This window comes from Dermacentor variabilis, unplaced genomic scaffold (assembly GCF_050947875.1).
Source record: "Dermacentor variabilis isolate Ectoservices unplaced genomic scaffold, ASM5094787v1 scaffold_12, whole genome shotgun sequence".
In the NCBI taxonomy this organism is placed as follows: domain Eukaryota; kingdom Metazoa; phylum Arthropoda; class Arachnida; order Ixodida; family Ixodidae; genus Dermacentor; species Dermacentor variabilis.
The window spans coordinates 9,925,869-9,939,096 of record NW_027460280.1 but is presented as its reverse complement, the minus strand read 5'-3'; the positions used below and the strand labels follow the sequence as shown (position 1 = coordinate 9,939,096).

The 13,228-nt window shown below is 46.5% G+C and overlaps 1 protein-coding gene across 11 annotated transcripts in view; it reads right to left on the bottom strand.

Annotated features, from left to right (window-relative positions):
• The window catches only part of Vps8 (vacuolar protein sorting 8), a 947,651-nt gene that overhangs the window by 511,015 nt on the left and 423,408 nt on the right, over window positions 1-13,228 (bottom strand). For all 11 annotated transcript variants that reach the window (XR_012825005.1, XM_075677146.1, XM_075677136.1 and 8 more), the window contains one exon: window positions 8,298-8,413. Coding sequence is in view for 10 of the 11 variants with exons in the window: in XM_075677146.1 (XP_075533261.1) it covers window positions 8,298-8,413 (116 nt within the window). In the remaining variant the exon portion in view is untranslated. The remainder of the gene's footprint in view (window positions 1-8,297; window positions 8,414-13,228) is intronic.

The following is a 13,228-nucleotide window of genomic DNA, read 5'->3' as shown; positions in this document are numbered from 1 at the left end:
CACGTCCGAAAGAAGCTCTTAAGGCCTGCCGGTACACTTAATAGGCATATCGGTGTTCGTACTGTGACAGGAGACAGGGGTGCACGAGTGTATAATTAAGGAATACATACAGTGTTTCGTGACAATTGCTCCTTCCCACACTTGTTATGCTTCACCGCCTAATACTATTGTACTGAGGCGAAGCAAACTTCCGGAGACTGGCGTTACGCAACGCGCTGTGCTCTGCGAGCTTCGAAGCCAATCGCGAGGATTACAAAGGCAGAGTCGGTGCCATTGCTGACAGCGGCGAATTCTTTCAATGAAAAACACGGCACCGCACGGCAAGAAGCTTAATAGCGAACGTAGAAGCAGCTAGGCCTAACGTTGCCGCGGTGGTGGCTACGGCTGCCAGCGGATCTGCGTGCGACTGCCGGTTCGAGGCGGCGAGATAATCAAAATGGCGGCGGTGGTGGCTTTGATTAATACCATTTCAGACCTGCAGTCAGGGCAACATACATTGAATATATGGAGTATGTGGTGGTGCCTCAAAGCCGTGCGAATTATCGGGCATGTCCGAAAAATCGGGCATCTGGAAAATCGGTCGTTAACTACTCTGGCAATACATCGTGCCGATGACACGGCGTCAATGACGATTCGTTGCGATTCCTCTGTTAGTGGAGGCAGCATTAACACGACTTTCGTTCCTTTTCAATAAAGTTACAGCTAATTTTCCCTGATAGAAGCACAAGTTCCTCTAGTTTTCCCTGTGTATTTCCAGACTATTCAAATTCCCTGAGAATTCCCAGTTTGCTGGGTTGATAAACGACCTGTTTTTATGCTCCACTCAGCAGTTGAGTGTAGTGGAAGCGCGAATGCGCATGTGCATTCCGCTTAGCTGCAAGTGGGCTAAGGAAACAAGAAACACGGCCCGCTTACAAGCTGCCCAAGTGGAGCGCGGAACGTCGCTGCTGCCTTTCGTTAGCGAGGGTGGTCGATGCGCGTGCCCTCACTCGTGCGTGCATCGAGACACCTCGCTCTTTCTAAAATGACTGCCTCCCGTGAGGTGTCCTCGACTATGCCACACCTTTACGTTCGTCTGAGCAGCGCAAGCCACAAAAACTATTTTGCACTGACGAAGACGAATTATGTTTGCTGAAAGAAGTTGCAATAGTACTGACCCATTTGAAAACACCACAGCATGAGAGGTTGTGCCATGAAATCTGGTGCACACTGTGCAGCACGCTGGCGTCAGTATAAAGGATTGCGTTGGATGTGGAATGCAAGCTCACTGGCCATCACATGGCGTTTCCCAAGTCGAAGTTTTATTTTCAACTCAATAAAATGGACCGGTAACACATAACAAGCGCATACCTAGAAACTTCATGGACAAACAGGTTATATATATATTCGTTTTACTTTGTAAAAATGGCCAATGGGTCTTTTATTTTGTTTCACTACCCTCAATTTGGGCAGGGGGCACTGCAACTACAAAAGGTGTAATAGTTCCAGGACTTACTTTTGGAAATGCGTTTGTTTGCTTTAAATCAGGGGTACAATCAGGACTCGATGGGAACCAAAGGTGAGTGGGTCACCTCGCATTGGGCGCTCACGGGAAGACTACAAATGAAGCTGTGCAGGGTGATATGGGCTGGACTAGTTTTGAAGTGAGGGAAGCTCGCAGTAAAATTGAGTATGAAGAACGCCTGAGGAATACGGAAGAAAGTAAATGGGCTGGGAGAGTGTTCAGGTATCTGTACAGGAAAAAACATTGATTCACAGTGGAGGAAAAGAACTAGGAAGCTTACCAGCAAGTACATGTCCTGTAGGGTGGGCAAAGCAGCAACAATGATGGTCAAGCGGGAAGTCAGAGAGGCCGAAATAATTTCATGGGTGGCGGCAATGGAAAGGAAACCTGCCATGAGTAACTACATAAGAGGAAAAAACGAAATCAGGAAAGAAACAATTTATGATAACTCAAAGAGAAGCTCATTACTTTTCGAAGCGAGATCGGGATGCCTTAGATCACGCACCTATAAAGCGAGATATAAGAAGGAACAAGAAGCATGTACTTGCTGCAGTAAAGCTAGGGAAACTATGGAGCATGTGTTATTATAATGTGAAGACGTCTACCCAGCGGTCAATTTAGGCACCACTGGCCTCCTTGAAGCCCTTGGGTTCAGCGGGAGCAGTGGAAAAGTAAACATGTCCACAATAGGCATTAGTAAGAGGCGATTGGAGGATTGTTGGACGAAAAGTAGGGAAACAGCAAAAAACGGAGATGTACAAAAGCACAGTTAGCAATAGGGGTTCAGACAATTTGGGTGTGGGAGTTCATAGTGTTTATATTTTTATTTTTTATTGTTTAACGTCAGACATTAGGCAGTATAGTAGCAAGAGCTTGGTGGCGCAACCAATCGCCCCATTCCAAAGGGGACGCTCATAACATTCATCCATCGTAAATACAGTGGTGGCTAGAATGAGGAAGTGTGGTGAGGAGCACGCAGCGTCTACAGGGTGCATTGAAGCCGCCGACAGGGGAGCAACGAGGGGGTGCGCGCTGACGTTTACACGTCGCCCAGTGCAAGTCGCGCCGGCTCTGCTGCTTCAGTAACGCCACACGCCTTGACCTGTGCGAAGTAGCGCTCGTTTCTTTTTCTGCTGCAGCACTTTTGAAGAGTAGAAGTGCGTATACACAAGCCACTTGCCAGCTGAAAGTCAAGCTGTCACTTTACACTCAAACTATTGAAAAACTGAAGAGATAAAGTGCAGAGCTTAAGGAGGACGTCCTCGCAGACCGGTTACAAGCCCTTTCACTGAAGCAAGGACTTGCTGTTATGCAATGCTTTCAAGACGCTCGCCACAAATCAACAAAAGGTATGTAGTACAATCCGAATTGGTTGATTGATTGCGTAATAATGCGAATGAAAAGTCCGAGGCTTTACGAGCATGTCCGGCGGGAAGGCATACTCCTCCTCCCAAGCAGAAGCTGTTTGAAGGTGCACAAGCGGAAATACAAGAGTGGGTTTGGCTTCAACCCTGCCATTATCCCATGGAGTGAAAGAAAAACAAAATCCATGGAGGAATTCAAATGCCATGGTGGCCTGATTGTGGATGAAATGAAGCTGTCAGATTTCGTGAATGTTGCCGCAGGAGGGAAAGTGGAAGGCCTGGAGGACTTGGGAAAATTCACACTGGAAAACGACAAACATCCTCCCCACGATCATATTCTCGTGATCACGTTTCAGCCTTTCACTGGTTCCTAGCACCAGATACTCTGTGTTTTCGCTTCCAGGGGAAATGTGAAGGCTGTGCTTTTGTGCAAGATCTTAACAGAAGCCATGTTGCTCGCAGAAAAGGCTGGGCTGAAGGTGGATTATATCACGGCAGATGAAGCTTCATGGAACCGTTCAATGTGGCGCCTTTTTGGAATTTCTGGCTTCTCAACGTCCATAAAGCCATCTGCACCACATGCTATTGGCACTGGAAGACGCCTCTTCTTCATTTCGGATTTTCTGCACCTTATAAAATGTGTTCAAAATGGCTTTCTTAAAGCAAGGTACAAGACACCTGCAGGTACTGTTTATATTGAGCACCTCAGAGCAGCACACAAAGAGGGTAAGTGTCCACTTATCCTTAATGTGATGCCGAAGATCACTCTTGCATGTGAGCCCTAACAACTTTGAAAAGACGAAGGTAAACCTGGCATTGCACCTTTTCAGTCCGCAAGTGCTTCGGGGCCCGTTTTTCTACAAGAAGCAAATGAAGGAGCACTGGGGTGACCCTGCATCAACTCGAGCCTTTGTTCTGCTGATGTGGAAGCTAGTAAAAGCAATGACAGCACGGATTCCATCTCAAGGGTTGAAACCTGACTGTGCACATGAAAGGCACATCAAGGATGTATTAAACTAGCTAAACTGATGGGAGGCTCACGTGGGGACTTCACTAGCCAGATTTCTTTCATCAACCACTGCCAAGGGGCCAAGGGTTACCCTTCAGGCCACGCTTGATCCAATGAAATACCTTTGTGAGAAGCTTGGCTATAAGTAGCTGTTGACGTGCCAGCTCAGCCAAGACTGCCTGGAGAAATCGTTTGGTGTCATTAGACAATTTTCTGGTTGCCACGACCACCCCACTTCTGCCCAATTCTTGCTCATCATGAACTGCCTCAGTTTTTACTTGGTCAAAGCTACCAACAGTGGCAACTGTGAAGGGGGTGATCGGACCTTTCTCCTCAGTAGTGAGGATGCAAGCCATAGTGGGAAGTTAGGAGAAACTTCTCTCATGTTAAAGAAGTCCACAATGCTCCCCGACCATGAGTACCCTGAAAAGATGAGTGGTTCACGGCTTTGTTTTCTTCATGACATGGTATGTTGCATGCAAAACAGTCCTGAAGATTGCGTGCAAGGAATGCTTCGACGAGCTCCTTGTTTCCAACGATGAAGCCAGCGAATAGCTGGTCATGTTCACCAAGTTCTGCAGGGCCCCATATACCTTCTGAGAAGCTCTTCTCATATGTAGACGCCCTTGAAACTACTTTTCTGATGTAGTTCAGTTACAACGAGCTGTACAGTGGCAGCTTGGATAAGCTTGTCTCTTGCCTGAAAAAAAATGACGACATGCTAGGCTGTGCACAGCATGTCCCTAAAAAAATTATGGGATTTTACGTGCCCAAACCACTTTCTGATTATGAGGCACGCTGTAGTGGAGGGCTCCGGAAATTTCGGCCACCTGGGGTTCTTTAACGTGCACCTAAATCTAAGTACATGGGTGTTTGTTGCATTTCGCTCCCATCTAAATGCGGCCGCCGTGGCCGGGATTCGATCCTGCGACCTCATGCTCAGCAGCCAAACACCACAGCCACTGAGCAACCACGGCGGGTCCATGTCTCTAACATCACCAACCAGGTTAAAAAATTTTGTTGGATCAACCATTTGCATTTCTACGCGAAGGCACTGAACAAAGAGAGAGCGTCTTCCCGTGAAAAGAAGCACCTGAAGCTCAGGCGCATCACTTAGCAGAGGTTGACAAGTTCTGTTTGAACTTCTTGTAAACTATTTAAACAAAATGTTTTTTGTTATCGTTAAAAAAAAAGAGCACCAGCTGAGGTGTGTTGCGTAGGAAAACATCATCGATTACTGAGAATCGTTTCAGATTCTAAGCCACTCTTAAAAAAATGACTTGCTTGCGTAAGCAGTGTGTCGAAAATAAAATGTACGCTTCCGAGTTACCACTGGGAATTTTCCTGCCTTACGTTCAATAACCAGATAAAGCAAGCTGCATTCTACCATCAATGCACGCTCAATCAGATTGTTACTTCGGCGCCTCTTAATTCGCAAGGAGCTATGCTACTCTATACCAATTTGCAGCCATGAATGAGCAAGCATATATATATTGCGAAGCTCTCTTATTTGTTATTGCATTCCTGCAAGCGCGCGGACAATCGCATACCATGCAGGGCCCCTGCGTTGCGGCCGCCAGCAGCCGTCGCGACCGACATGTATACATGTGGCAGTGCCCCCTGTCATTTCCTTCCAAAGTGCCACGTGCGAGCCGGCGTGTTCATCACATTTCCCAATTCTAGCCACTGTACCGTAAGTAAGAGGCAATTGGAGGGCTGGTGGAAGAAAAGTAGGGAAATGACAAAATACGGAGACGTACAAAAGCAAAGTTCACAATAGGGGATCAGAAAATTTTGTTGTGGGAATTCATAATGGTTTCTTTTTTTCTTGCTTAACCTAGGTAGGCCATTAGGTAGTATAATAGCAAGAGCTTGGTGGCACAACACCACCCCGTTCCAAAAGAGACGCTCATAACATCCATCCATCCATCCATCCATCCATCCGCGACGCTAAAGGCATAACTAAAACGTGAAAATCGCCCGCCGCTCCGATGTGGCTTAGCGGGGCAACTCGGAGCGGGGTGGACCGTAAAGGCACGGAACTAAAACACTCATGGCCCCTTCACACTCTTGGTAGGCTTCACCGCAATACATTGCGTGTGCTTGACCGCGTAACATTACTGTGTTGCGGCGAAGCTGACTTTCAAAAACCGGCATTATGCATTTTATAACTTTGCTGTGCTTTCCGCGTTTCAGTGGCATCGGCGATAATGACAAAGGCGGAATCGGCACTATTGCCGACAGCGGCGAATGCTTAAAACAAGAAACACGTCACCGAACAGCAAGAAGCTTGATAGCGAACGTCGAAACAGCTAGGTCCAAGGACAGCATGACACTACACTCTTAAAACGGTTGCACCCTTTGGGGTGTATATTTGTCCCACAACAATAATCGTCATCTGCCTTGCTTGCGTTTCCTTTCCTGAAAACTCGGTGCTCGCTACTTTCCTGTCGAGAATACTGAGTCACACTGATAACGCGCATGCCGTTCGTGACTGGGAAGTACCGGGCTCGCAGCGTTAAAGAAAGGAAACGCGGGCAAGACAGATGACGATTATTGTTGTGGGACAAGATACACCCCAAAGGGTGTACATTTTTCTAAGAGTGTGCAAGAAAAGTTTACACCCTTTGGAGTGTATATTTGCCACACAACAATAATCGTCATCTGTCTTGCACGCATTTCCTTTCTTGAAAACGCTGCGCTCGTTACGTTCCTGTCTGGAATGCTATGTCATGCTGATAACGCGCACGTTGTTCGTTACTGGGAAGTACCGGGCTCGCCGCGTTAAAGAAAGGAAATGCGGACAAGACATGTGACGATTATTGTTGTGGCAAATATACGCCCCAAAGGGTGCAACTGTTTTTAGAGTATAATCCGGTTGTCAGCATATACACTCTTAGGCAAGGTTACATCCTTTGGGGTGTATATTTGCCACAACAATAATCGTCACATGTCTTGTCCGCATTTCGTCTCTTTAACGCGGCGACCCCGGTACTTCCCAGTAACGAACGGTGTGCGCGCTATCAGCATGACATATGATAATTCGGATGCCTTCGCGGCACCAGCGCATATTCCATAAAACTGTATAAGGACGACTGAAATTTAGAATGCTGAAGGCTTTGGCGACTACTTTTCGGATATTTTGTTGTGACCGGTGGTCCCAAATAGCATTATTTGAAGCCACCACCATCGCATTTTGATTATCTCATAGCCTCGAACCAGCGCTCTCACACATCTACACTCTTAAGCAAAATTACACCCTTTTGCCACAACGATAATCATCATCTGCCTTGCTTGCGTTTGCTTTCTTGAAAACGCCGCGCCCGCTACTTTCCTGTGGGGAATGCTATGTCATGCTGATAACGTGCATGCCGTTCGTTACTGGCATAGAGTTTCTCACTGAGAAACTCTATGGTTACTGGGAAGTACCGGGCTTGCCGCGTTAAAGAAAGGAAATGCGGACAAGATAGATGACGATTATCGTTGTGTGCATGGCAAAAGGGTGTAATTTGGCTTAAGAGTGTACACTCTTAGAAAAATTTACACCCTTTGGGGCGTATCTTGTCCCACAACAATAATCGTCATTTGTCTTGCCCGCGTTTCCTTTCTTTAACGCTGCGATCCCGGTACTTCCCAGTCACGAACGGCATGCGCGTTATCAGTGTGACGCAGCATTCTCGACAGGAAAGTAGCCAGAGCCGAGTTTTCAAGAAAGCAAACGCCAGCAAGGCAGATGACGATTATCGTTGTGGGACAAATACACACCCCAAAGGGTGCAACCGTTTTAAGAGTGTAGGTGTGTGAGAGCGCTGGTTCGAGGCTATGAGATAATCAAAATGCAATGGTGGTGGCTTCAAATAATGCTATTTGGGACCACCGGTCACAACAAAATGTCCGAAAAGTAGTCGCCAAAGGCCTTCAGCATTCTAAATTTCAGTCGTCCTTATATATAGTTTTATGGGATACGCGCTGGTGCCGCGAAGGCATCCAAATTAGCAGGCATGTACGAAAAATCAGTTGTTCACTGTATAACATACCCAATTAAGGTGGCATAAACTGCAGGAGGTTAACCCAAGCCGCCTAGGAAACCGAAATTAGGAAGAAAGGAGACAGCAGGACAGAAAGGAAATTCTCAGTAAAGTAAAAGATTGAGAAGAGGGATAGGTCACCAGCCACTTTCCCCCTGGTGGGTCAGTCCGGTAATGCCATCTACACGAAGCCAAGGCCAAAGAGGTGTGTTGCTTCCGCCGAGGAGCCTTAAAGGTCGAAGCACTTGGCGTCAGCTCCGCCCCCAGAATCCCCTTTTTTCCAGGATATGGCTACGCCATGCACAGCTAAGCACAGGAGGGTCCAATCCCCATGATGTTGCAGCACACCAAACACCTGTACACACGGCAGGGAACTAAATAACTAGCCTCACCATCAGTGCTTGCACCTCGCAAGGATGTGATGCACTGAAGCACGTCCTTCTTCACTGCAGCCACCTGGTCAGCACAGAGTTCCCCATGTGGATAGCCTCGCCCCGCCAGGCAGCAACTGCACAGGAAGCAATCCTTCAGTTAGCATACTATTGGGGACGAGCTCCACCAGTGGAAAAGCTGGCACCACTGTCGGCGTGACGAGGCATATGAGGGATCACGTAGACACAGCGGCTGCGTCAGCTGCTTCGGAAGCGCCAAAGCGAGCTGAAAACGAAATTTTAAGGTCCCAGCTGCGCTGCGGTTCTGATTAAGTGGTAAGGCTTTACCGCATTGGGTGTCTGTTTCACAACATTTGAAAGTGCTATAACAGGCAGTGGCTTCCTTTGAAGGCGTGCAGCATGGTAGGATTCTGCTCGGTGCGGCAGTGCCGGATGTACGCAACAGACCCCATGTCAGCCTTATTAGAGGCTTTTAGCATGTCTGCTATTCCGGTAAACGGGAGCGGTTTGGGCGGATTGCCGGATTTGCGGGGGCGTAAACGTGAGCGGCCAGAGCAGTGCAGCCGCCCGGTAGCGCAGAGTTCAACCAGACAAACACAGTGCTAAAACTGCAGTAACGCACAATATCCTGCTTCGCTAGTGGTGCAAATTTTTGGCAGCGCCGTAATTGTGAACACGATTACGCCGCTGTCGAAAATTTACACTAGCACCTAAGCAGAATATAGTAATTAGCTTCCTGCTTGTGTGGTTGAGCTTTGCGCCACCAGCTGGCGCCACCAATCTGGCCGCTCACGTTTACGCCCCCGCTAAACCGGCAAACCGCCCGCGCTTTCCGGAATACCGGGCACGCTAAAAGTCTTCACACATAGCCGCAGGACAAGGAGCTGCGTGAAGCTTGGCTCGTGAAACTTAGAACCGGCAGATAGCCATTGGCTACAACTCTGGCACGCAGCAAGCACAGACGCGAGGAAGATTTGTGCTACGGCGCTGAGGCTGCGATGTTCGGTCAGTAGCAGAAAACGCGCACTCAGACGCTCGCCCGCGCCACTGCCCGGCTAATGTCATGACGGTCTGGTCTATGAACTTGTTGATGCTAGACGCTGGCAAGTTCACTGGAACGGAAAGGGAGTGGTAAGACGCACGTTAAAGAAAGGCATGACATATGGTCATATGTTTGTGTTATGAATTAATGTACTGGATTACGAAAAAGAAGCAGAGGAAAATCGCAGGCTGAGAATACCAATAAACATAAAGTGCGACGCAGCTTGAGAAACAAGATTGAAATGTCCAAGATTTAGAAGACAAAAAAAAAAAAAAAATTGGATCGTCGCGACGGAACATCACAGTCGCTGTAGGCGTCACAGTCTCAATTACGAAATTATTTTTGAACAAGCAGTTCTGATAGCGTCCACGCAACAATGGTTGCTAGTGTACTGTCAAATGCTCACATGCTGCAGCCTAAAGCTCATGGTACGGTGTGAAAACGCGCTCACAGTGAAAGCAAAACATTGTGCGCGGACATGCATGCAGATGCGCAGTCGGTCACTGTGAACCCGTGCAATCGCTGCATTGAAGCTTCATTCTGTTATGCTTGATTTGGTTATACAGGCAGCCCACTATAAGAACATATTTAACGTAGTTTACTCTCAGCATGTGCCTACCTTTCACGCAAGAAGCTGGTTCGGGAGACTCCATCGTGGCGACCGCGCGCAGTGGCGTTCGCTGTACGTATTCGGTAATGCGATAGCGTCTGTACACGATTCTGTGCTTTTTCAGTTTGCCCAAAATTATTATATAGATAGCTAAAACTGCCCCCGTTTTGAGAGTACTTACATAAATTTCCAGGAGGGCTGCCGCGTGGCGTTTTTATTGAGCGCCGTAAGCGAAACCTGGATGAGGGCCAGGATTCACCTCAATTTGAACAGAGAAAGAATGAAATTGGTGAAGAAGAAACAGGTCAACTAAGAGGTAATAAGGGTAAAAGCAGACAAATTTAGGCTGGTAATTGCAAACAAATATGCAGCCTTAGAATAGAGAAATGATGATGATGACAAAGAGGTAATGAATGAAACCGTAACGAGGCTGTCTTCAGAAGCAGCAATTGAAGAGGGAGGCAAGGCACCAAGGCAACCAGTAACCAGTAGGCAAGCTCTCCGAAGTAACAAAGGACCTAATAAAGAAACGACAAAGAATGAAAGTGTCCAATTAAAGAGATAAGATAGAATTCGTGGAACTGTCAAAACTGATGAACAAAGTGAAAATGGAACAGACTGAAGAAGCCGTTAAATATGGATGCTGCCTGAAATCAGTGAGAAGGAAACTTGGCATAGGACAAACCAAGATGTATGCACTGAAAGATAAGCAGGGGCCGCAATATCATCAGCAATCTCGAAGGTATAATAAAAGCAGCAGAATTCTATACTGACCTTTACAGTACCCAGAGGACTCAGGAGCCCTCTATTCGAAACAATAATGAACAGTATACAGAAACTCCTCCTATAACTGGAGATGAGGTCAGAAAGGCCTTGCAAGGCATCAAACGGGGAAAAGCAGCAGGACAGGATGGAATAACAGTCGATTTAATCAAAGATGGAGGAGACATAATGCTAGGAAAACTGGCGGCTCTCTCTACGAAGTGTCTATCAACTGCAGGATCCTAGAAAACTGGAAGAATGCAAACATTATACTAATCCACAAAAAGGGCGATGTTAAAGAACTAAAAAATTATAGGCCCATTAGCTTACTCCTAGCTTTATATAAAATATTTGCCAAAATAATCTCCAATAGAATAAGGACAACACTGGACTTTAGTCAACCAAGGGAGCAGGCTGGCTTCAGGAAAGGTTACACTACAATGGATCACATCCATGTCATTAACCAGGTTATCAAGCAATCCGCAGAGTACAATAAGCCTCTCTACATGGCTTTCATACATTATGAAAAAGCATTTGATTCAGGAGAGATACCAGCAGTCATAGTGGCATTGCATAATCAAGGAGTACAGACTGCTTACGTAAATACCGTGCAAAATATCTACAGAGATTCCACAGCTACCTTAATTCTACACAAGAAAAGCAGGAAGATAACTATAAAGAAAGGGGTCAGACAAGGAGACACAATCTCTCCAATGCTATTCACTGTGTGCTTAGAAGTATTCAGGCTATTAAATTGGGAAGGCTTAAGAGTAAAGATTGACGGCAAATACCTCAACAACCTTTGATTTGCAGATGACACTGTCCTGTTCAGCAACACTGGGGACGAGTTACAACAAATGATTGAGGACCTTAACAGAGAGAGTGTAAGAGTGGGGTTGAAGATTAATATACAGAAGACAAAGATAATGTTGAATAGATTGGCAAAGGAACAAGAGTTCAAGATCGCAAGTCAGCCCCTGCAGTATGTGGAGGAGTATGTTTACCTTGGTCAACTAATCACAGGGAACCCTGACCATGAGAAGGAAATCCAGAGTAGAATAAAAATGGGTTGGATCGCATACAGCAGACATCATGGGCTCCTGAATGGGAGCTTACCATTATCATTGAAAAGGAAAGTATACAATCAGTGCATTTTACCAGTGCTGACATACGGCGCAGAGACTTGGAGGCTGACAAAGAAACTTGAGAACAAGTTAAGGACCGCACAAAGAGCGATGGAACGAAGAATGCCAGGCATAACTTTAAGAGACAGAAAGCGAGCAGTTTGGATCAGAGAGAAAACGGGTATAGGCGACATTTTAATAGACATTAAGAGAAAAAAATGGCGCTGGGCAGGTCATGTAATGCGCAGACTAGATGACCGTTGGACCATTAGGGTGACAGAATGGGGACCAAGAGAAGGGAAGCGCATGGGAGGACAGCAAAAGACTAGATGGTGCGACGAACTTAGGAAATTTGCCGGTGCTAGTTGGAATCGGTTGGCGCAGGACAGGGGTAATTGGAGATCGCAGGGAGAGGCAATCATCCTGCAGTGAACATGAATAGGCTGATGATGATGATGAAGCGGAACCTATGAGGTGTGCGCCACGTGATCCCTCATACTACGCAAGGGAGGCGCTTCCGACAGATGGCGACTCCGTAAGTCCTCACCCCCAATAGTTTTCAGGCAGCGTAATAAATCGGGTCACAACCACTATAGTCCAAAGTGGTCAGAAATATTCTCACCTCGAAAGCTTTGCAACAAATGTTATACAGGACAGAATTTGGGCTGAACTCATTTACAATGACTATGCAAGCATGCGAGTAGCTGAAACTTGTCATGTATGAGGCGTGTACTACAGCCCAGATTCTTTCTTGAGCCTCCCTTTGGCCACGCTGTACATCACCACTGTCAAGTTTGCACATATTCAGTGGCACATACACAGTGACCTCAGTTGGCATCAAAGAGGTTCGCTGAAGAGCAGCACATACCCTCATGAATGACCCACACTACCTTCAGGATCGGCGCACATTTTTAGTGGAGTATCTCAAAAGGATTGGTCCACATTTTTGGTAGGATAGCTCAACAGCTGCAAAGAAGACTGCTCTGACAATGCCAAGAATGCTATTCACATTGAAATTGCTTAAAGGGCATTTACATGCATACGGATTTACGCAAACGAACAACAGGCCATTCATTGCAGCAGATGCTTTTAATTGTGATTATCGCAGCCTGTACGCACACAGGATATTCTACAAAAAGGGTGCTGCATGCGTCACCTCATTAAAATCATGCCGTAAAGTTTTGCCATACCTAAAGGTAGCTTCTAAAAATCCTCATGGCTCTATCCTGAAGGACTGGAACATCAAATTTACCCAATGCACAAGATGGGTCCATACAACATTGTCACTAATTACTTGTTGTTTTATGTGTTTATGTGTTTTATATGTCTATAGTTAAGCACATGGGCATGCATTCACTGTTGAATGTTTTTCAGCACAGCTTTCAAAGACGTT